Here is a 26,813-nt window from a genome sequence, read left to right on the forward strand (position 1 = left end):
TTGCTGAATGATTACAGTAATGTTCCTCCTCGCTGCCCAGGGTGGGTGGGCTTAGGTAGGCCGTCCGGGTGACACTGGGTGACCCCGAGGCTGCCCGCGGCCTGGTGACACTGCGTGACCCCGAGCCTACCCGCGGCCTGGTGACACTGGGTGACCCCGAGGCTACCTGCATCTTGGTGACACTGGGTGACCTCGAGGCTGCCCGCGGCCTGGTGACACTGGGTGACCCTGAGGCTGCCCGCGGCGTGGTGACACTGTGTGACCTCGAGGCAACCTGCGGCCTGGTGACACTGGGTGACCCCGAGGCTGCCCGCGGCCTGGTGACACTGGGTGGCCTCGAGCCTACCCGCGGCCTGGTGACACTGGGTGACCCCGAGGCTACCCGCGGCCTGGTGACACTGGGTGACCTCGAGGCTGCCCGCGGCCTGGTGACACTGGGTGACCCCGAGCCTACCCGCGGCCTGGTGACACTGGGTGACCCCGAGGCTACCCGCGGCCTGGTGACACTGGGTGACCCCGAGGCTGCCCGCGGCCTGGTGACACTGGGTGACCCCGAGGCTGCCCGCGGCCTGGTGACACTGGGTGACCCCGAGCCTACCCGCGGCCTGGTGACACTGGGTGACCTCGAGGCTGCCCGCGGCCTGGTGACACTGGGTGACCCCGAGCCTACCCGCGGCCTGGTGACACTGGGTGACCCCGAGGCTACCCGCGGCCTGGTGACACTGGGTGACCCCGAGGCTACCCGCGGCCTGGTGACACTGGGTGACCCCGAGGCTACCCGCATTCTGCTAACACTGGGTGACCTCGAGGCTCCCCCGCGTCCTGGTGACACTGGGTGACCCGGAGGCTACCCGTGGCCTGGTGACACTGGGTGACCCTGACGCTCCTCTGGGCTGCGTGGTAGCCGGAAGGTTGGAGAGAACCTGCGGACCTAGGTGAGGCCCCACAGGTTCCCTTCAGTCTCAGAAGGCTTCCTGAAAGGAAATGGGGGGGCGGGGAGACAGTAATTTAAGACCACACGCTTTGACTCTGACTCTGTTGAACTATTTTCTTTTCCCAGATTGTTTTTTCCGTACTTTTTTTTTTTTTTTTTTTTTTGCTGGCAGATTTATTTATACATCACAAGAACATGTCTTGGGATGAGAATTAGATAACATGTCTTCAGAATGAATCGTTAAAATATTTGAATAGTGAAGTTTTGAAAGCCCTTCGGGAAAGAAGCTAAATGTTAGCTTTTAATTAAGTTACTATTTGTTTCTCAGGAATGACCACTGAGGAGTCATTCTGATTATACAGTAAGATTTTTATACATAAAATTCCCACTTAACTTGAACTTAATATTTTTAAACAAACTATTTGGATCGATTCTCTATTTTTTCACAACTATTCAGTTGTATGTGTTTACTCTTACGTGTTAAGTTTTATAATTGGATCCCATATTTCTACCTTCAGGAGGCTGTATGCCTTCGGTGTATTAAAAATAAGTTCATAAAGCAGGGTACTTTTTACTCAGTGCTTATCATTACTTTGAGAGAGTAAATATACTCAGAACATTACTTTTTTACAAAATCAAAACTTTTCCAGAAAAAGTAACATTTTCCATGACTCTACTTATTTGTAAGCCTTAGAGCCCTTTGGTAGTTTGAGAGTTGTTTGTTTATGCAGTTTATCTATTTCTGGTTATGAAATTGCTTTCTTGTTTAGGTGATGTATGAAATAATTAAACCAATTTTGGGTAGCTATCCAGATACCAGCAGCCTTTTAAAATAGTTTTTTTTTTTTTTAATTTGGCTAGAAAAACGTGAATGACATTTCCCTGTAGAATATAAAAAATATTTAGTCACCTTGAAAAATACTGTTATAAAGAATCCAAACATTCTGAAAATCAAAGATCTCAGCGAATTTTGAGAACTTGCATCTCAGACGTTCCTAGTATTGCTTGATGTAGGACATTTTGGACTGTTGATTCATATAAGAATATTTTATACCAGTAGTACCAAGAGACTTGCTTGACGCAGGGTTGCCACAAAACCTTCAATCTGTTAAAAAAAAAAAAAATGCAGTATCTATGAAGCACAATAAAGCAAAGTGCAATTAAACGAGGAGTGCCTGTCCTCATGGGTGATTCTGTGAACAGCCTGCTCGCCGCTGCCAGCAGTTTAAAAGAAGTCGATTTAGCACATCTAGTCTTTATAAGCAGAGTTTCCGGAAGCGCTTCTAGGCCATGGGGCAGCTAAGGTGGAAAGGAGCATGTAGTTCCTTTTGTGTATCAGTTGTCAAAGTCAAATTCAGAATGCTCAAATACCTTGAACATAACTTTAGTTGGAGTGGTTCCCTGGGGATTAGGTACTTTTGCATGAAAATACAGATTCTGCAGACACAAAGGAGTAAGCCATGATAACCCATTGCTCTTCCTGGAAAATAAAAAATAAGAAAAGGAAAAGCGTGCCTTATAAATAATGGTTCGGTGTCATTACTTTGGCAATGTAGGTTTTGTGCAGTTGTTGGGTCAGAGGACACAGAATAGAAATTTTTAATGGTGAGTAGGACATTCAGTTACTGATCATAACAAAGAAAAGATACCTGACTATGCCCTTACAGGTAGTCTGTTGAAAACTGGTTTGCCCAGATTAAAACTGGTTAGTTGTGTCATGGAGAGCCTAAGGCTGACAATTTATATTTTATATTTGTAAATAATAAGTTTTTGTTTCAATATTACAGTACAGTTTATAAAGTATTTTCATATATTCTTTTTTATTGTGTTCATTTTGCTTGTTAGTTTCAGAACAACGACATAATGAAGGAAGTCTTTCCCAGTTCTTTAAAGATCAAGGAAAAAATGAGGTTGAATAAAATAAAAGCTGTACGATCATGATACTCCCCATCCCAAACCCATAACCTGGTATCCACAGAATGACACAACACCACTGACCAAAGGAAAAGCTAGACAGAGGAAGTAGACTAAAAATGTGAATTTGTTTAATATTTAAAGTTTTTGAGCAGAAAAGTATTAAAGTATTGGATTACATGTCTGTTTCCTACTAGAGAGGGGACTCTGTTGCCTCCATATGCGCAATGCCTGGTACATGGTAGTCCCTCGGTAAATTTCTGCACGGTTAGGCAATCCCCCTCTCTCCCCCTACAAGGATTTTTAAAAATATGTCTGGTAGCAATCTTCAGGAGCTGTGGAAACTGATTTCCGACCTTGCAGAGTATATATAGTGTCAGAACAAAAGAGGTGGAAGTTCCTTAGTAGGGTGATTATTGCTAATGACCAAAATTACCGTTAGTTATGACCGTAACAGTTATATAACTTGTCAAGTTGTTTAAAGTAATCCAGAACCACGGATCATGAGATCTCAGAGAGCTGATCTCAGAGAGCTCGATGCCAATACTGCCTGACTTCTGAGAAGGGAAAAAAGCGGTCTGGTCTCTCTCCTCCTGCTTTATTGCTTCTGCTAGAATTGCTGATGCCATTTCTTTTTCATTCACAGACTTAATCCTATTCAAGTGCTAACACTGAAAAAAATTGTTGACTCACTTCCCAGTCTGTGGTTAAATATAGTATAATTATCCAGCTATTCCTCATGTTTTTTAAAAGAAAGAATTAACATGCAAGTATATTTGACTTTACCTGAGAAACTGTTCATAGAAAAATTTTGATTTAAGTAGCATTTTGAATGTTCACAAAGACTTGTGGTAGTAAATTGTTCTATAAAGGGGAGAATGCTGTATGAATATGGGGTTACCTTCGAAAGGATTGCCTTATACCTGCAATTCCTTTGGATAACTTTCATTTATATTTGGTTAGATACTAAGTGGAAAGTATGAATTTGATAAAACGAAGGGAAAAAATTTCTACTCTAGCAAATGGAAAGTATTTTCAAATTATTTACATGTGCGTATTCCCAAATTAACTAGGAACTTTCTAATGATGGAAAATACTGTCATTTTCCCATATGTGGAAACTCCCTTGAAAACTGTCAACAAGTTGTGGATTCCTCGGTGAAGAGTGGAAGAGTGATTCTTTGTCGGGGGCTGCAGTTAATATGCAGGATTTCAAGCATGTACTACAGCCAAAAAAGGAAACATGAACAGCTAACAGAAAGAAAAAAAAATTGGTTTCCAGCTGTTTTCAGAATTTCCTATTCATGGAATCTGGTTGGTGGTGCAGCCTCAAAAGGGCCATTTTCACCTAGTGTCCTGTCAGCCTCATGAGGTACACATGGCTCACACATTGTCACACATTGTTACAGAGAAGCTCAGTTTTCTTTGTTCACATGTGTTGCCCCAGACAGCCCAGAGACATCTCATATTTGCTAGCTAGATGGTTCCTGAGGTAGGCTGTGGCTAAGACAGACAGAATTTTATGGTAACTGTATTTTGCCCTCGTGTAGTTAACAACTTCTCATTCTATTCTGTTGCTTCTCAGGCTTTTCCTTTCCTTCTTTTACCCTGAAGCCCTCATTACCTTAGTAAAATTTTGCCTAGCTGCTGGAATGAAGGGGGCGGGGGGGGCTGCTTCGAAGCTTCGAAGAGAAATGTGTTTTAAACTGTGTTACTGAAAGGAAACAGTTGTGTGTTTGCTCAAGTTGGGAAGAGGCAAACATTCCTTCCTTCTGCCAAGATTTCTTTAACAATTTGGACGTTGTGTTTCAAGGGCAGCTCTTTCAAGAATGCATCCCCTAACTTCTTGGTTTGGAAGATGTGGAAACTCAACTTTTATGTAGATGACAGGAATAGCCCAAGGACCTCAGAAGCGGTACATTTAGACGTCAGCTGCTGGTCAGACAGTCCGGATTTTACTGGTAAGCTAGGCCGAACCCGTTAGGAACCCATCAGGAACCTGGCGTAGCTAGAGGAAGAAGGCAACATGCACCTGCTCACCAGCTCTGTTCTTTTCCCTCTCTCCAGATCCCTTGTTCCCTCCAGATGAGGATTTTTTTTAACATCGGCACTATTGACGTTTTGGATGATTCTTTATTGTGGGTAACTGCTGTGCAGCATAGGATGTTGAGCAACATCCCTGGCCAGCGACCCCTACCCCAGTTGTTATAATCAAAATGTCTCCAGACTTTTCCAAGTGTCTCCTATGGGTGGGAGGTGGGCACACAATTGGTTACCCCCAGTTGAGAACAATTGGTTTAGGTGGGTGACTTAACCAGAGCAAAATAATTGCTTCTCCTAATTGGAGGCCATGAGTATGTGAGGAAACATCCCTGTTGTCAGTCACAGGCAGCCGTGGGGACCAAGGGAGAGGATGATACCAAAGAAAGGGTGTCTCGGGCCTATCAATTAAAAAAATATATCCTATTAGCTCCCACTTATATTTTTGGTTTTGGTATTGTAGCAGGAACTGAGGCACAGAGGGGTTTGGTAAGCGGCCCAGCAGCTAGTAGGAGGCAAAGACAGGATTCACTTGCATGTCCTCTTCCTGGAGGACCGGCCCTTACGCACTACGGTAGGCCTCCTCCTGTGGGACCTTGCTGTTCCATTTCCAAAGATGAGCTGGGCAGGACTTCTGCACGTTCCTGCATAGTCTTCTGTATGCTGCATAGCTACGTATTCATCAAATCCTCTGATAGCGCGTTCTAAGAGTATGCCAATTATCAGCTCTTCGCCTCTCGGTTCTGTTGGGCTGGGCTGTCTTGGTCCCTGCAGTTCCAAATCCACTCTATTGCCCTGCTCCTGGTCCAGGAGCTCTACAAGCACTTCTCTTTAGCTCCCTGACTTCGTCCCTGGGGGACACTGCAGGAGGAAGGGCCTTTTTGCTGGTTCAGTGTGCATCTCTGTGTTCTTGCTCCTGTGGTGCTCAGTGGGGGTGTGGGAACCCCAAAGACCCTCACCCCCAGTAAATTTTGGTGGAGCTTCTAGTCCTGTGGGTACCCCTGCTGGCTCCCCAGATAATTCAACCATACCCTTGCAGGGGCCTTCCTGGAAGGGTTTGCTGGTACCCCAGCGAGATTCCCAGAGTTCAGTGGCACCCCTGCAGGCAGACCCCTGGCAGATTGGCCAGCACCTCCTCTGGGGTAAGCTGACTGGCTCTCCAGTGCTCCATGGGTGGCTTCTTGCATGCCAGCACCTCAGTGAGCTTCTTGATCTTTAATGGGCCACAGATACACCCTCCTCCAGATTATTGGAATCTCTGCCTGGGCAGCCAGGGTGAGTAGGGGTGGGAGGCTCACCCAAACTTGTTTTTCCTTGGACATTCTGTCTCTACTCCAATGGTAACTGTCCCTGTATCTACTATTCCTGTATTCTTTTTTTTTTTTAGACATTTTTTTTTAAATTATTTTTTATTTATTCATGAGAGACACAGAGAGAGAGGCAGAGACACAGGCAGAGGGAGAAGCAGGCTCCATGCAAGGAGTCCAACGTGGTACTTGATCCCAGGACCCTGGGATCACGCCCTGAGCCAAAGGCAGACACTTAACCTGAGCCACCCAGGTGTCCCTATTCCTGTATTCTTTAGTAGCTAATCCCTCATTACTAATTATTCCTTCTCTCATTCACAAACACACACACACACACACACACACACACGACACATATATGAAGTTTCCTCATATAAATTTATAAAGCTTCCTCATTTAAATTATTTTGTGGTTACAGTCTCCTGATCAAAACCTGATCTATGCAAAGTGCTAGGAATTATTCCAGATGGTTTGCAAAGATGAATTTACTCAATCCTAATAACTAACCTTCAAGGTAGGTGTGGTTATCAGCCCATGGTGAAACTGAGGTAATGAGATGTTTAGAAACACGCCCAAGTTTACACAGCCAGGAAGTGGTGGGGCCTAGAAGTGAATCCAGGCAGTCTGCCACTAGGGTCAGCATTTTAGTTGCTCTGTTCTCTTCCCATCTTCTCTAGAATTGGCTTACTGGATTATTTTGCATAAAGCCATTGAGACTCCAGAATTTTCTGGGGGTATTGGAGTTGACCACTCTTTCCTATCTGCTCTCTTGTATTTATTGCTTTTGTACTGTGTGTCAGGCATTGGCAGAGGGGTAAAAATACAGCCAGCTTATTACATAGTGATGGTGTTTTAGAGAAAGTGTATTCTCACAGAGGACTAGGAATAGGTAAATCTAATTCAAACTTGAGCATCTGAAGTTAAAAATAGGATAGTTTTGTGTTTTTGATGGGAGGTACATTTTACACCCATTTTCTGTAGAAATTCTTTGGTCATTGTTGCACTCACGGTTCTGAAATACCTTTTTTTGGGTGAGAAATCTACATATTTTCTCAAGCAAAGAAAGAAATTTGCTTAGGATTTCTTTATTCCCTAAAAACTAGGGATCCCTGGGTGGCGCAGCGGTTTGGCGCCTGCCTTTGGCCCAGGGCGCGATCCTGGAGACCCGGGATCGAATCCCACGTCGGGCTCCCGGTGCATGGGGCCTGCTTCTCCCTCTGCCTGTGTCTCTGCCTCTCTCTCTCTCTCTCTCTCTGACTATCATAAATAAATAAAAATTAAAAAAAAAAAACAAAAAACTGTGTGGCCTGTGAGAGCTGAATGTAGTGGTAGCACCAAAAGCTCTTCTGAGCTGTGAGAAGCTCTTCTGAGCTTCAGAGTTCACAAAGGAGGGGGCTCCTGAAAACACCAATCACCAGAAACAATTTATAAGAACCTGCGTGGTGAGAGCAACATTGTGCGCTTCTCAGCGGGGCCAGGCCCAGAGCAGAGCGCCTCTGCCTGAGGGGCCACTGTCATGGGACTGAACGCTGGTTTGGGCTGATCCACGGCCAAAGACTGGGGACTTGGTTCTTTGAAACTAAGAACAGACAGAGAACTTCCTTAGGATTTATAAGCCTTGTTCTGAAAAGCAAAAGGATTAAAAAAAAATCCTTGTAATAGCTTGCAATGAGTAGTAGTAAAATGTGCTTCAGATTTTGAGGTAAGAAGAGAATCCCTGAGATATTTTTTTTTCCTCCTCAAATTAGAGCAGTTACGATGGCTCACTATTTTCGGGAAAATGCTAGAGCAGTGTATCGGCCAGTTGAGTGATTTGGATGGTGGTGATGAGTTTGCTTAGGAAATGTGGGAACAGGTAACTGGTTCTTTCTCCTTTGTCTCGTTTTCTGGTGCCTGGAGGAAATCTGGAGTCCCAGCCCAACTGTGCCAGAATTTTAGGTATGGCCTCTGAAGCCAGCGTAGTAACCAAGGTGCCGCTACACAGTTCCCGGATGCTACCATTCGCCTGTCCCCAGAGAAGGGAAAAATCTTACCCTCTCTAGACCCAAGAGGACACTCTAAACAGACAGTGCAAAAGGGGAGGGAGGGAGGGTGAAGCTCTGGCAAAGGAGCCTCTCATGTTCCCCCTATCTCTGTTTCCCCTTCTCCACAGCCACCTCCTCCTCCCAGTTACCCAGGAAAAAGAACTGACCAAGTCCTAGATTCCTTCTCATGATTAAATTGAGATCGAGGCTCAAATCTAGGCTTTCCGAGTCACAATTTCCAAATCTCTTACTTTGGCAAAAAATTTGCAGGTCGCTTTTGGTCTGGCAACTTTTCCCATTAACCTCATTTGATGTCGCTTCCCCAGGAATATTTAATTAGAATCTCTCTTTCTGATGCCAGCAGAACTGAACTACTTGTGAACTGAGCTTTAAATTGGATATGTTGTGTTTGTAGTTTCTTCCCTCAAACTCCTTACATCTTTTATTGAGGGTGAATTTTGCTTGATTTGTGTTTAACTTCCTGAGCCTTGCTGTATTCAGTACCCCTAGGATAGGCTCAACAGGACAGAGCTGGGGTATGCAGATTCTCAGATGGAATGTAAATTTGGAATGTAATGGAAACCCAACAGGGAGGTTTGAATTTCTCAGATGGAGTTTTGGTACAACGTAGGTGAGTTTTGAAGTTATTCAATCTTCATGGGTATTAAAATGTTTTAACCTCTACTAAAGAAATGTTTAAGAGTGAACAATCTATTCTTCTGGCTTTGTGCATTAAGTAGAGACATGAGAGTGCTCCTGCCTGTGGATTTTTTTTTTAAAGGAATTTAAAGCATTTTAACAGAACGGCAGACTACTGCCCAGCTAAGATCACAATGGTTCCACCTGAATAGATGTAATATAGTATTGAAATGGCCTGACAGTGGCACTACAATATTGAAATTACCACTTCAAACATGCAAATTAGTAAAAGCTCACATGTTCAGGGGCTCATAAGATAGGCAAAATCTAGGAAAAAATGTAATTAGGTCTGAACGCTTTTTCACATTCTTTTTTTTCTGTGACCTGGGCGCATTTGCAATGTGCTTAGGAATGTGTCTGAACGGTCTTGACCCTGAGAGCAATGGGAGCCAGTGAGTCAGTCAAGGCTGAGAGCGGTTGGGGCCAGTGCTGACAAAGGAAGGTGCACTCCTGGTCTGGAAAATCTGTTGTTTTTCTGTTGCAAGAATTATTTGACTCCTCTTTCAAGCTGTCCCATGTACACTGACATTTCTCAGGGGCAGGCCAAATCTTGCTACACAAAATTTGTGCAAAGTCCTTCTGTCTTGTAAAATATCAATTCGGGGCCTCAGATGGAGTAAATGGGGATTGCAGTCCTGAACATTTATCTTTCTTATTTGAACGAACAACTCTTCCTTCCTTCCTGGAATGTGCCTTAACATTTAAAATTCCTATTAAATCTCTGGGTACACCCAGAGACCTCAGAAAGCTCTCGCAGAGAAAGCAAACATCCTCCTGTGCTTGGCAAAAGAAATGGATGCTTGCGTGGCGTGTAGGCTCAGCTGCTCAGGGCTGCTCTGTGGAAGAGAACCACTGAACCTGGGTTGCCAGAAAAAATGTTAATGTTGAGCTGAAAATAAGCATTTGCCCTTGAAAAAGGCCAACAGAACTGTAGCACCCAAAAAAAAAAAAAAAAAAAAAAAAAAAAAAAAAAAAAAGAAATGTAGCACCCACAGAAGTTCAATGGAAGCAGTGGCCAAACTGAGCTGCAGTTAAAGATAGGGGACTTGGGGTTATTTGGGGCTTGGGCTCCCAGCATCCATTCTCCCTTCCTGAGGGAACAGTAGCCCTTCCCATACAGCCCCTGTGCTCCTGGGGAGCTAGCCACACCCCAGCTCCAGAGCTGGGATCCAATCAGTCTATACTAATTAGTACATCTTATTTGCTGCTCCCTCCCCCATTTTGGTGTTTGGTTTGGTAGCCAGCAATCTGGGCCAATGATTTTCAAGACCTTTGCAAAGGGTTTTTTTCGCAGGGACTTTCAACAAAGATACTTGCTCCACATGGATGCTACCTGGAGTGCATCTCTTTTCTTCTGGACAGTGTAGGGGATAGACTTGAATCTTAAGAAGCAAGGTGGCTACCTGCCACCATTCTGAACACAAGGTCTGCCTAAGGAGGAAGGAGAGCTGAGGTAATCAAGAGAAATGAGCTTGAATCCTGATCAAATTGGACCTAAGGCATACTTTGTTGCTGGACTTTTCAGGCACTGAACCAATAAACTGTCTTTATCGTTTAGGCGAGACTGAGCTGAGGTCTATGTTACTTGCAACCAACATTTCCAAACTACCACATGGTGTCTAAGATGACTGGGGTTCATACCACTTATATGTGGGCAACGTACTGGCAGGGGCCATTGTGAGGCATTGGTTTCTTCTGAAAAAAATACTTGTCCTAAGTGAAAAAGTATTGTGGAGAGAGCTCTGTGCCACAACCTCTCAGTTTCCGTGAAAGTCAGTGAATGCCCACATTTAATAATAAAGTGGGCATCAATAAAAAAAGCAAACCAGGTGTCAAATGCAGCATATTTTAATTTGTTTCAAATAAAGCAATATATGTATATATTTTTTTTTTCAGAAAAACACCAGATGTTAAATTCTACAAAAGCGCATGTGTCTTCAGCAGATCATGTTTGTCTGATCAGTAAGATTTTTTTTTTTTTTCCAACATTAACTCTCTAAAGACAATCAATGGACTGACATCACTGCTACAACACAGGTTGCTACTGAGCCTCTGATCTTTAGCCACATCTTGATTTTCCTAACAAATGAGTAAATATTGCCTGGCTAAAATGCTGCAATGTCTTGATGAGAAAAAGCGTCAACAGATCAAGCAAAGCCATGAAAGTTATGAAAGCAAGCTAGAGCTGATTATTAGAATTAGTAAAAATGATTAAGAGAGGATGACACAACCATATAGGGTTTGTATATTCTGATTGACTCTCTTTTGGCAGCGAATTGGGTCAGCACCTCGGGCAGGGAACCGAAACTGGGTGAAAACTGCTTTTTTTTGTTTTCCTCCTAGCTTAGGCCACCAACGTCACAGCTGGGACTGAGAGGACCGCAGCATCTGTGGAAACTTCTATTCTTGTGGGGCAGAGATTGCACTGTGAAACCCTAGCAACGTTACCCCGGAAAGGCCTGGCCTCAGAGTTGTCTACAGTGTGCTGCCTTCGCCGGGGCTTTTCCGAATGGGCTGGGGCCTCGGGGGTCTTTATCCCCAAGGGGGCTTCTTGGTTTTTGGCGCCGCCTTTGTTTTTGGGACGGAAGCCATTGTGCGGCTGTCTTCTGTGTTCATGGCGGTTGTTGCCCTTCATCATCACATCAGCTTCATTTCCGCTGCCCTGTGGCTTGGCAGACCCATTTAGCCTGTTGTTATGGTACTGGGGATTAAACCTTCGTCTTTGGCTAGAAGACCCATTCTGCCAAAAGAAGAAGAGAGCTAGGTATTAGATGCCAGCAAACTCCAGATGACATCAGGGAAACCAAAACTCTAAGCTACTTATACCCTAGAAGAATAGGACAATGTGCGGATGGGGTCAAGCTGATAAAATCCTCAAGCTAAAAAGAATAGTGGACTGTCTTGTAGGTAGAGCTCCAAGAAAATTACTGATGTTGGACGAGAGGGTTCAGAAGCATAAGACACAATTCAAGAGCCAAATAAACCCCATAAAGTACGCTTAAAATATAATGGAATGAAATGTAACACAGAGGCAGGACAATGATGATTCCCTACCATGCAAATTTCTTGGACCTTCTAGACAGATTATGTATATGAATTCTCATTCTCTATATAAGAAAAATGTAGAATTCTGCTTAAAATTCATTTTGTAAGTTTTCTTCTCTAAAGCAGTTTTTCTATTTTTATCTCCAAACAAATATCATAGCTTAGAAATATTATCCTGGGTAAATACAAGGATGAGGTCTATCTGGTAGAACTTGGCAGGATGTGGAGGTAACGTGTATTTTCACAGAGGTAATTAGTTCTTCTTCTAAACTTTTTGTAATCCTCAGCCAACATGAGTTCTGAAGCATCATTCTGGAAAATTGGCAACCTTCAACAAATCAGCAACCAAGAACATAAATGGGAGAGCAGAGAGGTAGCAACGGTTAGCTTGTCTGTCCCTGTACCAGGGAAGGATTTCTGAACTCCTTGAGGGAACAGCCAACGTTTACTGAGTGCTTGCAGTGTGCCAGGCATCACGCAAGGCACGGTCTCGTGTGTCATCACACTGGGCCTAGTTGCTATTATGTGCTTCATTTTATAGATGAGGATAATGAATATAAACGACTTGCCCAAGGTCTACAGTTAGAAAATGACAGAACCATTCCCGTTTTGCATATTGTCTCCTGACAAGATTCATAAATACGTTATCCCATGGACATAGGCCTTTATTGAAAAATCAAATTTCTATTATTAAAATGTGATTTTATGACTCAAATATATAAGGTTCTGACTGTGTTCTTTGTGACTGGATGGTATCGGTGTAGGGCAGACCCACTCCCAATCGTTCAGGACCCAGGGCAAGAGTACGAAGGCAGGCCCCTATACCACATGAGTGAATACGGTCTCTTCCTACCTCTGACTCCTTGCCACATTGTGAGTGGGCCTTGCACACATGAATGTGGACACTCCAGCCTGCACACTTAAGCTCTGTCCTCCCCCCACCCCCGCCAACAAATAATCACCTTTGAATCTAGGGGTGTGCATACAGGTAGTATGGTCAGCTCTCGAGGTGATATATGCAAGGCAGCTGTCCAAACAGACCCTGAGAGCAGGCTTGAGGCCACTTGGAAATAGAATTCCAGGATCTCAGAAGGGAGAGTAGAGATTCAGAGTAATGACATCTACTCGGTCTTGCTCCATAGGGAGGACCGTGGCTGGGAGAGGGCCAGGAGGGTTTACCCCAAAATGCAGGGCCTGGTGCAAAGGCCCTTCTTGCCTGCGTCTGCAGGGTTCTGGCTTCTAAGTGTATTTCCGTTTAAATGAGCCATTGCCTGAATTGCTTTACTGGAAATGGTAACAGTGAGCTGAAAAAGTATCTATGTAGATAGCATTCAATTTGGCTTCTTTTGTTTTTAAAGAAGTGAAAGGGAAACCCAAACTAAATTTTAGACTTACTTTTCATCTGGGGTTTATTAACGACCAAAGAACGAAAGCGTGAAGATGTATTTAGATGACAAGACAGATTTGATTATGATCTTTAATCCACGAATATAAGAAATGCTCCTGGTCAAAGTGCTGTTTTAAAGGTGAGGAAGACATCTAGGGCCAGAGAAATGCTTGTCAGTGTCATTAATGAGAATTCTAAAAAATGCAGACCACAGAATCCAACAAGGCACTTGTTAGGAAACCAGGATTTTGGAATGCCTTTAAAAAGCCTCTTTTTTTGAGCTCTCTTTCTTAGAGACCATGAAAGGTGTCTTTATAGCACACCCAATGTCTGTATCATCAAATCCTGTTTCTTGTTCATTCTCTAATGATAAGGGGGAAATCATTTCTCAAGCATATAGTGGAGGAACAGAAGAAGGAAGACTGACCTTTGGACACTTATATTTTTTAGGTGCTATAGCAGATAAGATTAATAATGTCATTTTGAAATAGATTTTCTTTACCGAAAGCCCAAAAGAAGAGAGAGAAATTTGAACTGACTTTGGCCTCTTACTGATAAACTACACATACATGGGAATTTAAGGGTTTTTAAAAACAAATGCCAGATGGCCTTTCACCAGTAGTGTCGGTGGCCAGGTACGGAACCTTGTTCCCACGTCTGTGTGAGTCCCTTCTGCACATGAGCCAGTTACCGGGGCTCGAGGTGGTGGCCTCAAGGGCACCAGAAGAGGTGGCTCACTGAGGGGGTCACTGCTAATGCGAAAGCGTATGAAGGCTACTTTGTCCCTCTGTGAAACGTGGACGGATGGACCAGCCGGCAGATGGAGGCCTCTGAAGTCAGGCAGGTAGTTTCTTCCTGGCACCTTGCACCAGGGGCTGCAGGACCCCGGGAGGCAGTGCAAGGTGGCCTCCCCACAGGGGCTTACCTGCTTATTAGCTGGCATAGCCTGGTGAGAGCTGTCGGCAGCACTGGGAAGGTTGCTCGCCATTTTTGGGTTTGCTGCTTTACCCTCAGAGGGTTTGTTGTGATTGGACGATTTTCGGGTAAAGTTACTCTGTTTTCCAGAGGTTGCTGCGTGGGCATTCAGCAGGGGCAGCAGGGAGCTGCAGGGAGTTCTTGAGGAATAGTTGTTCTTTGGGTGTGTAACTGCAACAAGAAAGCGTGCGCGGTTAGGGGCTGTGCCATGGACTCTCCTGCCTCAGGAACCTGTTAGCAGATGGGAGACACTGGCAGGAGCTTCATAAAAACGTTAAGTTGTTGTTGGTTTGTTTTTTTATAAAGATGTCATTTGAAAGGCTCTTTCACATTTGGGAGACCAGCAAAGTTTTGTGACAATCACTGAACTGTGATTACAGCATCATCATCCAGGTTGGGAAACATTTGTAGGAAATAAAATGTATATGAGCGACTATGATACTATTCCTTAGGTTAAGAACCACAAAAGGAAGAGAGACAATGACATCTTGAAATGCCCTCTCATGCTGGTCCCCAAGCGTACTGTGCCTCTTGGATTCCCCGTTACCTAACCCGTGCGTGTCGTCTTTGTCCGATCGCTAGGCCATGGGTGCTATAGAGACGCAGGGAGATCGGGAGGCACATGGACACTTGGCTCATGAGAGCCATGATGTTCTGTTGGGTGTCAGGAATTTTGTCACCCTGGGTCATGCATATTCTGTGACAGCAGGGCCAGGCCTGCCAACCCCAAACATGCCCCAAAGCATCATTCATATTCCACGAGAGCCACATTATCTGGCCTTTTCTCAATCCCATTTTTGACAGCTCCGCTACAGATCAGCACTGATTCCAATGCTGAAGTCGATGTGACTAAACTACAGATTCCCAGCGAGCTCAGGCAGGTCTGTTCAATGCTTATCATCACCATCCCTGCTGGTTTTGAAAGAGGTGGTTTTGGAGGAGATGATTTCTATGTGATTATGCTGAATCTGGGCTGCAGAGAATCACTCAAGGATAAAGTTCTGACCTCCCGCTCACCCTTCACCAGAATTTGACTGCCATGCTGGACAGTAAGACCTTTGAATCTTAAAATTGTCACCAATTTTTAAAAGCAATTTTCTCTGCTACCTGTGTTGGATCAGACTTAATCCTAGGGTTCTTCCAGAGGATTAGCAGTTACTACTAGGGATCAAAGAACATTAGAAATGGAAAGGACAGGGATGCATCTCAAGTCCCCTCATTTATAGGTAAGGTGTGACGGCACACTGGGGGGTGTCCAAACATGACCAGGGGATTTCAGTGGCTCTTGTGCTCACTATGCTCAGTTTCACGGGGGTCATTATGTCCTACGACTTGGAGATGACAATTTCTGGCTCATTAGCGGGGGGTCTTCAATGTGCTCTCTACAAAGCCGAGCTGGAAGGGCCTTTTGAGGACTCCTGTCTCCAGCAGGGGAGGCCGTCTTGCACGTGGGCACTTGTTATTTGGTAAGGGATGGTTCCTCCCACTAGATGGCACTGGAAGTACTCTGGAGGACAGCAGGTGAAGCTGCATGGGCCACCCCTCCTCAGAGGGTGCCGGTCACTTGGCATCAGGGTCTTGCTCACCACCAGGTAGGTACAAGTGGAAACTTGCATGGACAGTTGTATTTCCAACTATGAACCAAACTGCTTTTTCAGAGATGAGGCAAAAGCTGGGGGTAGAGAATGATAAATGGGGTAGATTTTTACATAAGGGAGGGAACACATAGAAAAAAAAAAAAAGGAAAATAATTGCAAAGAAATGCAGTCGGGGCTCCTGGCTGGCTCAGTTGGTGGAGCATGAGACTCTAGATCTCAGGGTTGTGAGCTCGAGCCCCATGTTGTGTGTAGAGATTACTCAAACATAAAATCTTTAAAAAAGAAAAAAGAAATGCAGTCAGAAAATCAGATAACTGCCAAAAGTATGTGAATGAGGATGTTCACAGCAGTTTTATTTTAATGGTGAAAAGTTGGGAGCAACCTAAGTGTCCACAATCAGGGGACTGGTCGCGTCAATTAGGTTTATATAAATTATGAATTAAATACATTGACATGGAAAAATCACAACCATATGTTGTGAAATGATAAAAGCAAATCCTGTTACCATATATTACATAGTAGAGTATAAGAAATTAAACGATAGGGATCCCTGGGTGGCGCAGCGGGTTAGCACCTGCCTTTGGCCCAGGGCGCGATCCTGGAGACCCGGGATCGAGTCCCGCATCGGGCTCCCTGCATGGAGCCTGCTTCTCACTCTGCCTCTCTCTCTCTCTCTCTCTCTGTGACTATCATAAATAAATAAAAAAAAAAAAAAGAAATTAAACGATAAATGTAATATATAACTCACACAAATGAAACACGCATAAAAAGTGCAAAAGATACATAAAAGTAATGTCATGTTCTATTTAATACAGTCCTCTAATTTTTAGATCAAGCTTCTATTCTTTTATACTCCGTAAAGAAAAGAACTTTCGACTTTGGGAAAAAAAAAAAAGTGCAGCCCAATCTCAAATTTTCAGCTGACTCTGGGGTTGTGGCTGTTCCATGTCCCTCACCAGTCCTCCTTTCCCTCCTTGTGCCCCTCCTTGATGCCATTTCCCTGCTCATTCCCACCTCCCCTGGTGGGTGGGCTGGAGTAGGAGAAAAAAAAGATCAGCCAATTTTGTTGCACATTAACTGCTCTAATTAAGGCTTAATAGCGAACAAGACTAAAGCTAATGGTTGAAGTGAAGTCTTTCATTATCTGCAGACTTCACTCGGCAAGCGCAGAGAACCAACCAGGGGAGAGGCTCAGGGCACCGCTGAGCAGCACACGTACAACAGCTGGGCCCTTTACAGAAGAGCCGATTGTCCCCAGACTTGTTAGGGCGACTGGCTCTCAGTGTAACAGGTCTCCGTGGAACCAGGCTGTTGGAAATCAGAGAGGCAGTTTCTCTGGCAGTGCTTAAGAAAAGTTTGCAAAAGATATGGACGAGTTGACCTGTTCTGCTTAATACATCCTGGGGATTTACTGATGGGCAGTGGCATTTGAAGACTCTAAGTTCAAATCTTGACATTTCTAGTGACTTGTGTTGTGACCTTAGATCATTAAATCTCTTTAGACCTCGCTTTAACCCCGCTGGGGGACCGCGCACCTGACATTTCCCATATCGACTCCAAATAGCACCAAGCTTACTCACACAGAATTATTTAGCAAGTATGCAAAACTCACTTTCTCCGCAGAGCATGATTTGGGCCTTTAGCTGTTCAATGTCACAGGAGAATCGGGCGGCTTTCCCGAGCTCTTCATCATATTTACGCTCGCTGACAAAGTGCTGGAGGAAAGAGAAGTAGAACAGGAGCCCCACAGTTACAGAAGTGTCTGAGGCACACCGCGGGTTCATTCACTCTGCTCTTCTCCGCTACCACTGCTAAGCGGGAGGCCGGTCCCGCCAGTTCTGGACCGCGTGGCTCTGTTCAACCAGGATTGGAGCACGAGCACCTTCTTCTGGGAATATGTGAGGGTCTTGCCTTGCTCCTGCCTAGACCTGGAGAGAACTGTGATGGAGCAACATGTGTGTCTGGACTCACGTATTTAAGTTTTAGCACCCCGTGCCCTCCTTCTAGCATGTTCTGTTACAAATTTGGGGTTGCTTTCTGGCAGTCTTCCTCATTTGGCCCATGGCTTGCTTGTTACCCTTCCCTATCGTAAGAGGGACCCAGGAGGTCCACAAAGCCCTTAGAAACTAGAAGACATTATCTTGAGTGTTAGAATTTCAAGTGCTGTTAAAGGAAGTGGGAAAGAGATTAGTTTTCAATTCGTTTAAAATTAAGATCTGTGTGTAGATGACAGAGTGAGGAATACAGAAATAACTATGGCTCAGTCCCTGTTGAACTTGCCAGGGAGTTTACCACACGGCAAGGGAACCAGATACCACCGAACACGACACAAGGTAGAATGTGGTAGGTGCTTCACGAATGTAAAAGTGGAAGAAGTATCTCCTACCAAGGGGAACTGAGGAAGTGTTATGTCACAGGGAGCGTTTGTGCTGGAACATTACAAAAAAATATACTGATCACTTATTAGATGTGGGCCAAATTCTTAACAGATAATCTCATTTTTTTTTGATAATCTCATTTTCATCCGATCACATTATTACAAAGTCAGTACTGTTCTTTTAGAGAGGCGGAATCGAGGTTCTAGGAATCTGAGAGAAAAGTTAAGTTACCCAAGGTCACAGGAGCTGAACTGTTTCACTCCAAAGCCTGGGCCGCTAACCATTTTATGATGAGTGGGATTTGGGTAGGCAGAAATGAAACTTGGAAAATAAATAGATGTCAACAGACCCAGAAGCTGGTGACTCCATGGTCCTCACTTGATGTTCTAGCCAGGTGAGCACGGGAGTTGTTATATATATATATATTTATGTATATAGGAGTCTAGTTGTGAATTTTATTCTGAGGGGTAGACCATACTAGGGGACCCAGATCTGCTCTGGGGTATTACTCTGGTCTTAGGCTGGACGGAGACAGTGGAGGCAGAAAGACTGGGTAGGAGGACACTGCAGTTGACTGGTTGGCAGCAAAAGGACCAGATGAGAAGGGAAGGGCCATTAGGACTTCTCAGGACCCTAAGAGGAGGCTCTTATCCCCAAGGGGCTCCCTTTCATGCCTAACCAGGGCAGAGGGAAAAAAAAATCACTTGCTACTTTCTACCCACCCAACCACTTTTATGCCTGGATGAGGAGAGAGTCCTACTTAGAAAGCTAGTAGCAACTGTGTCTTCAAAGCTCTCGACCCTAGAAGCTGGTCAGAGCTGAGGGCCTATATATGTGGGTATGTTTCGTGTACTGGGGAAAAAAGAAGAGGATATGGTAAAATGTGTAAACTAACTTGCGTGTGTTTTGTTGTAGATACTTGTGTTTGCCTTTCTGGTAACCATTTCTTTTTCTGGTAACCGTATCCCAGTGCAGCAGTGTTGGTGGGTCTGTATGCAATCCAAGTGAAGGCCAGTCAGAATCTCTTTCTTTGGGATGTGAATCGGGTGGGGTAGCACAAAGGATGACGACATCTGAGGGTCACCCACTCTAAGGGTGCCCTGAAGAGAGTCTGGTAATTACAGCTGTCTATGTTACCCAGGTGGCTGCCTGGGTTTCTGCCTTAGTGTAGCCTCGAGTTTTCAGATCACACTTTGGTGAGCTACACTCATATTCTTTCAAATTCCACTTGTTCTCCAGGTTAGCCAGGGTCGGCTTCTATCGCTTGCAACTGTAGAGATCCAATAAATACATATCTGGGGGTGGTATTCTTAATAAAAGGGCAAGTAAGCTAGAAAGGGATACAGGAAAGAAGTCGCTGTATATTGTGTAAGCTTTAGAGTCCTTAGTTATACTGGCTTCACACTTACCGTGCGTTCACAGGTGTGAGTGTTTATATACATACACCTAAGTTACATATGGAGAAAATAATATCCTCCATTCCAGCTTAATTCATGGTTGAATATGTTTTATTTGGGTCAGTCTCCACTGACTAAGAAAATAGCTTGTGCTTCTCCTCTGTAATAATATATCCCTGGAAACCATAGTATACTTAAATACAGTGATTAGTTGCTTCTTCGCCCTTCTGTATTCCCTAGTTGAACACTGTGAAAGAGAGCTGGGTGTACGACGTTAGATCCTCAGAGAGCAGCACTCTGTGGACGCGAAGCAAACATGGGGGATCAGATCTCACGCTCAGGGTTCAGGCTCTGATATTTTAGAACTGACCTTAATTTCTGCCCTGAGCTCAGCCAGCTGCATCTCTGCCATCTGACTGGCTAGATCGGTCAGTCTCTTTAGTTCTTCTGCTTTCTTCTGACGAGCGGTCAGGATTTCCACTGCCAAAGAAGAAAGAATAATACGTTAGGGCCAGAGATCTAAACATATTAAATGACCTAATTTCTTGGAATCAGTTCTCCCTCCACACACTGATGGCTCTGTTGGACCATGACTATGTTTGTCTGAGCTGGTTACTGAGGTGGGTTTGCCCTTGGTGCTCATGACCAATCACTCATTTCCATATGTCCTTATCCACCAATCCCCAAACCAAACACGGTCCCTTCTGTACAAACCAAACACGGTCCCACTGTACACCCGTAGTCATCTTTGTTTTCCTCACGGGCATCTGATCTCACTTACTGAATTTGGACTTTTCAACTTGTGCATTACTCAGAACAGCTAGCACCAAAAAAAGATACTTGGTAAAATCCCATCTGAATGATATTGCAAAGATAGCGAGTCCACTGAGCAAAAACCATTCTTCTGTACGTGCTGAACTATTAAATTCTAACAGCGTTAAACCTCCTAAACTTTCACACTTACTCATTTAGAGCAACTAGCTGTATTATTGGAATATGACACAGAAGTTTTACTAGCTTTTTGTGAGCTAAAAAATGCCTCTGCTTTTGATACTCTGCAGATCTGTTTCCATTTTTGCAACCAGAGAGAAGTTCCAGACCAGAATGTCTTGTCTTTGTCTTTAAGTGTCCCCCATGGAAAAATGGAAGGGTGGGTCAAAGCCTGCTTGGACTGGATTTGTGTATACTCTTTAGCATCTGCACATGCAGAGAAGACACCAGGGACTTTTCTGGTGCCGCATTTCTCACATCTGTCAGATGACCTAAAGGTTCAAGCAAATGTAGTAGTCCACAGGTGAGTTTGTGTGTGTGTGTGTGTGTGTGTGTGTGTACGTGTGTGTGTGTGTGTGTGTGTGTGTTTTCCAAAAGATCATAAAGCTCAAAAGCAATGCCTACAAACATGTAGGGTGAGATTTAGATACGAAATTTCATCTTCCGAAAGATAACCTGTTGTTCTCTAATTTTTAGTCATAGATGAATTGCCTTCATTTCTTTTGAACAAGCATTTTGAGTTATGAGAAAAAAGAAGTCCATTCAACCAAGATGATATGCATGTTGGATTCACATTCCTTTCTTGGCTGAACAAAGGTCAACTGCTTTATTAGACTAGATTCATAGCACACATGCAGAGCCAAACAATGATTTCTGATTGTAAAGGTTCCTAACTTATAAATGTCAAAAACAGCCACTTCAAACCCTTCCCCTGTACAAAAAACGTTCAAAAGCAATCAAGAGTTAAGATTTCCTGTAAACTATAAACCATTCTGCAGACAGACTGAGAAACATTATTTTTCTATGCTGATACCAATGTTGAGATGTCGATAAAATAAGTAATCTATAACTCATAAAGCCTAATTCTTTGCCAAACTACTCTAATCATGCTTTGGTTATTTACCAAGACTCCTCCTGCCTCCCATTTACAATCCCATGCAGCTGAGCAGAGGCTGATTTGTGCCTGGAGTCTTTCAGAATGCAGAGGAGTTAGTAAAAACTTGTCCCCATGGTGGCTGTGAAAAGAATTTCCACCTGAACACAGACACTGTATTACTGAATGATGTCCCAGTTACCCAGTCAGACCAGAAGTCACAAAAAGGTGGCATAATATCATATTTGGCCATAGAGTTTTGTTTGGTCCACATATTACTTTTATAAATTAATTGTCCACATTTGAAAATTAGGAGATTCCATTTGGAAGCTGGGTTCCTGGCTTCTTTCAAATATTCCAACTTCTGGCCACAGTTGGTCAACATTCCCACGTGGCAAAACTGGCTACCCTTGAGCTGCTGCCCTTGATAGATGGAGCATGGCACCCAGCGTACCATGGTCACTCCCTGCCCTGCTCAGCTCATTAATTCCCAGCCTGTCCCCTGTAGACATCTCCAATCATGGCAGAGGCTACACTTACAGTTCTTTTTGTCCACAATGTCTAGGGCCTGGCACAAAGTGCGTGCCCAAAATGTACATTTGTGAGTGAAGGATTGAATGAATGCATCAACCCATTATTTAAAAGGAATATGTGAAGCGCCTTGGTGGCATAGTCGGTTGAGCATCCAACTCTTGGTTTCAGCTCAGGTTACGGTCTTGGGGTCGTGAGATTGAGCCCTGTTTAGTGCAGAGTCTGCTTAAGACTGACTCGCTCTCTCTCTCTCTCCCTCTGCCCTTCCCCTCTGTGCTCTCCTCAAATAAATAATCTTTAAAAAAAAAAAAAGGAATTTGCAATGAAGAACAGAAGTTCCTTTTCTAGAAGAACCACTTACACATATTTAGCACTTATACCTTGATTATTTATATGTATTCCATTACAGTTCAACACAGGAATGGGACTAAAGTCCTCAGTATAGAAAAACGATTCTCAAGCAAGAAGATGAAACAATGTATTTCGCTCTTACAAAGATAAAAAAGAAATTCTGAAGGCCCAGACTCGGTGAGCAGATAGTAAGGGGTCAGCAGACCCTGCACAGCTACACAGTTAAACAGAGCTGACTTTCTGTAATGGATCATTAGGGGGACTGGTGACAATTAGGGATAATTGTATTTTTTTGAGGACTTGGGCATTCACACAAAAGGTTTTGTAGGAAGAGATATAAATGGGCCCTAAAATAGGAATGCAGGTGCAAGATCACCAATAAATTCTGAGTTTACCCTCATGCAAATGTATATGGAAATGAATACTTTTGCATCAGCAAGTGTTGGGATGAGTTTTACATATAGTCTCATTAACATTTCAAAGCCTTTCATTACGAAAAAGCCTTAAAACTGGAGATCTAAAGCTAATATTCTGTGGGGACACTAACATTTTCACCTCAAAAAACATCACAGAAACAAAAAGCAAAAAACAAAAGCAGATCAGCTCCTAAGATTCATTGATCCTAAAATTTAAAATAGAATAATAAGTTATGTTTTGAAAGCACCATCGTGTCAGAAATCTGTAGAGGGAGACAGTTTCATAAACCTTTAATTTTCATTGAACTCAGAACTTCATTAATAATATTTGGGTACTTTTAGAAACAGTATCTGGTATGCTGAAATCCATTTTCTCAATAGGATTTATAAATTCCTTCAAGTTTTTGGAACACATTGGAAGCTTGTTCTTGTTGCATCAGTGATGGAAAATTTTAGGGCTTCTTCTCAAATAATACTTCTTAGCAAGGGTGGACTTGAAATCCTGGTGGGGAGGAGCTGGGACACACAGCCTTCAAGCACAAAGATCCTTTGAAATCCTTTTTATTCTTGTGAATTCTGCATTTTACCTCACAATATATCTGTGTTTCTGTTAATATGTTTTCTTCCCAGATCTCCAAGAAGTTTGATGCTTCAAGAACACACCTATTTTGGCCTTCAGTCCCCTCAAAGTCTGAGACCATAGCACATGCTTTGTTTCTTCATCTGTAAACATAATAATCATATATACCTTGTAGGGTAGGGCTATTGTGGAACTAAATGAAATATGCGACACGTTTAGTATCATATGCTATCACATGCTAACCTCAAATATTATTAATAAAGTGAGATATGTTCATCTAGATCATACTTCCTTTTTTTTACTGAGTTTTGGATCCCACAGCCTACAGACACTAAATTAATCATAATCATTCCTTTAACAAATATTATGAGGTGCCTCCAGTCTCCTCAGCACTATGTTAGGTGCCATGACAGACAGACGGGCTACTGTTATAATTGAGGACATAAGGTTTGTAGTATGCGCAGCACATAGAAAATGTGGAAGGGACTCTGGAGGACACAGATGAGCAAGCTCAAGATGGTTGTAAAGATAGTTCAATTCTTAGTGGAGGGCAACTCAGTGACTTCTTCTACCTGTGGAGACACATGCCTGGGTCACTGAGAGATGCTAACCCTTGTGGCTGTCATTTTCTGGCTGTCATATGAGGAGGCTGGACTGACCCCCTCACCGGTAAGTGTTTTTCCCTTTTTGTACACACACTGTGTCGGGCACTGTGCTAAGTGCCTGGCATGTATTTTCTCATTTTATCTTTGCAATAACTTTTTGAGATAGATACTCTTCTTATGCCCCTTTTCTGAAGTAACCTTGGACTTTAACGAAGCCCTTGGAAGTTAACAAAGTGGTTCAAGATCATGCAGCCAGTAGACGGGTGGAACTGGATTCGAACTCAGTTCTGCTTGCCTCCAATGCAGGCCGAATGGCTTCCCTGGGGCTCTAGGTGGTTCTAAAACCAGGAGCTGTGGCACCGATGACTGAGGTCAGGCAAATCCCTCCAACCAATCTCACCATTTTGGCTCAGCTGAAAGCTCCCTGTGTGCAGGTCCCAAAATTTGCTGTTTCCTGTTTAACCCAGTTTCTGATAGTGCCCAATACAGAAGTGAGCACACGGCAAATGTTTATTGATTGGATGAATTTGAAAAATGGGGATGCTCTCCGGAGATGCTCCAAATCCTACAGGCCTTGGCACCTGGAATCGTCTCAAGAAGACAGAATGAGCATGTGACCTCTGAGGTCTACTGTTAACCTCTTAGGGAGTGATGTGCTAGTAACGGTGTTTTGGTGCTAGAGATACTTTTGTCTCTGTGTTGGCTTATTAACATTCTTATCAATAGGACATGAAACTGAAAAGAAAGATGAAGCTTTACATGATCACGTGGTAAGCAACTTTTACTGAAGGAATCAACAGATTTCATAAGAATAAAATAATTTCACAATCAAGTAGATTGTGTAACTACCTAAATATTCCACAGCTGAACCGTGGATCACAGTTAGTTTTCTTTAATAAAACATGCTGTCTTTTACATTCTAACATGTTGCTTAAAATCATTTAAAAAAATTGTGTAACATGGGACACCTGGGTGGCTCAGCAGTTGAGTGTCTGCCTTTGGCTCAGTGTGTGATCCTGGGGTCCTGGGATCGAGTCTCACGTCGGGCTCCCTATGGGGAGCCTGCTTCTCCCTCTGCCTGTATCTCTTCCTCTCTCTCTGTGTCTCTTATGAATAAATACATAAAATCTTTAAAAAATTATGTAACAAAAAATACTGATAGCTATTTTTCATAAAGTGACTATTGAATTATGGCCAGGGCCAGGCAAGAAAAATATAAAAAGAATGAAGAATCTGGTCAGATCCCTCATTCCGGTAAAAAGAAAGGCACTATAGTCAAAGGTGAATGAAGGAATTTAGCTGAAACCTGGCTGGGGTACAGATGGCCATTCATTCAACTTAAGAGATAAATTTGGGTAAGGGTGAAGAATTTAAAATGCCCAGGAGACAAAAATTGTAAGACTATATCTCAGCTGAAAAATATGTCTTAGAATTCCCATCAACAACAGCAGACCGCATTTGATAACAAGAGAGGGCTCAGCAGCTCCACTGGGGCTCGGTGTTGGAACTGACGATCAGTCCAGTCTCATGGAAAATGTCCATCCCAGGAACCTCAGCCTTTTTGAGATAGTTTAAATCTGTCCTACTATCTGTTGAACAGCTTTACAAAAGCTATTTGGAAAAATTTAGAATTAGAAATAAGCATAAATATAATACAATAAATCCAACCCGGGGTATACTAATATTTTGTGTTAAATTTAGGAAAAGTTTTGCAATGATCAAGATTGTCTCAAGTGTGTTTATTATTTGAACAGAGTGTTTGGGACATTAAATAGTCTCATTTGTGATTTCAACTTAAAACATGTAATTGATTTTTTTTTTTTGAGGTGTTAAGTTGGCAGCTGTCAGCGGATTTGACGGAGTTTGTAAACAGAATCAGAGTGTTTTAAGAAAACTTCACTTAGTACATCTCTAAGTTTGAATTATTAATCTTTATAAGAGCTGCTTAAAAGCTTGGAGCATGTTGCTCTTAGGTTGGTGAGTTTGCCTTGTCAGGCATCTAAAGTGCTCGGAAAAAAAAATCAGATACATTAAATTTATAAACATAATTCAAAATGTTAAGGAGGATTTAAGTAAGTTTCAAATGGACTGATTTTTTTTTTTTTAGGGGAATTTAATTTGTTAAACGTGAGTTAGTTGAACCTAAGAAAGAACAAGTGAAAAGGACTGTATAAGTAACATAGCAAGATGTGTAAGCTGTGAAAGCATCAAACTTAACGTTTTAAAATTTAATTCTAAATTCAAAGTCATTTTAAACCTGATTAACTTTAAGTAGTCCTTTATATGCCCAAAATTTTCGCTAACTCCCCTGGCACCTATTATTTGCTGAGTACCTGTTCCGCGGTGCGCTCAGCGGTGCTACTACTCTATCCTGGAGCCACACCAGGTCATCCTCGTTCCCAAGGTTTCTGGGGGCTAAGGGACTTGCCTGAGGTTACAGAGCTCATTTGCTGGTATTTCAGTGTGAATTTTAGGACCTCACTCAGAATCCATATCACTGCCAGTTGGCCTATGGATTGCTTCTGACTAGGAGGCTCCTAACCAAACAACCATGTGTCTACTTACTGGCTTCTTCTTTAACTTTATCCATTTCTGCCATTAATGAAACTTCTTTGTCAATGATGCTGGGAGGGGAAAAACAAAAACAAAAGCAAAGAATGCTTAATCAAAGATAACCTTTTAATAAGCACTGGAAGCAAAAGAAAAATTATTTTCATTAAACAAAATACAAAATTACCATAAATACTTCTATGTTACAATGCCAGCAGC

The 26,813-nt window shown here is 43.2% G+C and overlaps 2 protein-coding genes across 12 annotated transcripts in view; one reads left to right on the top strand and one right to left on the bottom strand.

Moving 5' to 3' along the window:
- Positions 1-7: 7 nt before the first annotated feature.
- Positions 8-12,677, top strand: LOC140625381 (uncharacterized). Its single transcript, XM_072812654.1, has 3 exons — positions 8-16; positions 60-4,808; positions 10,814-12,677. The coding sequence occupies exons 1-2, from the start codon at positions 8-10 to the stop codon at positions 837-839; spliced, it is 789 nt and encodes a 262-aa protein (XP_072668755.1). The 3' UTR covers positions 840-4,808; positions 10,814-12,677.
- SPATS2L (spermatogenesis associated serine rich 2 like) overlaps positions 10,750-26,813 on the bottom strand; it is a 161,225-nt gene continuing 145,161 nt past the window's right edge. For 10 of the 11 annotated variants that reach the window (XM_072812748.1, XM_072812752.1, XM_072812751.1 and 7 more), the window contains 5 exons: positions 26,610-26,668; positions 20,068-20,177; positions 17,535-17,637; positions 14,275-14,495; positions 10,750-11,657 (listed from right to left, as the gene is read on the bottom strand). In XM_072812748.1, the coding sequence (XP_072668849.1) occupies positions 11,262-11,657; positions 14,275-14,495; positions 17,535-17,637; positions 20,068-20,177; positions 26,610-26,668 (889 nt within the window). In that variant the 3' untranslated portion in view covers positions 10,750-11,261. Of the gene's footprint in view, positions 11,658-13,357; positions 13,502-14,274; positions 14,496-17,534; positions 17,638-20,067; positions 20,178-26,609; positions 26,669-26,813 lie in introns of all 11 variants that reach the window. The other variant, XR_012024801.1, reaches the window with a different exon arrangement.

The sequence above is a fragment of the Canis lupus genome, chromosome 36 (genome assembly GCF_048164855.1).
Source record: "Canis lupus baileyi chromosome 36, mCanLup2.hap1, whole genome shotgun sequence".
Classification (NCBI taxonomy): Eukaryota; Metazoa; Chordata; class Mammalia; order Carnivora; family Canidae; genus Canis; species Canis lupus.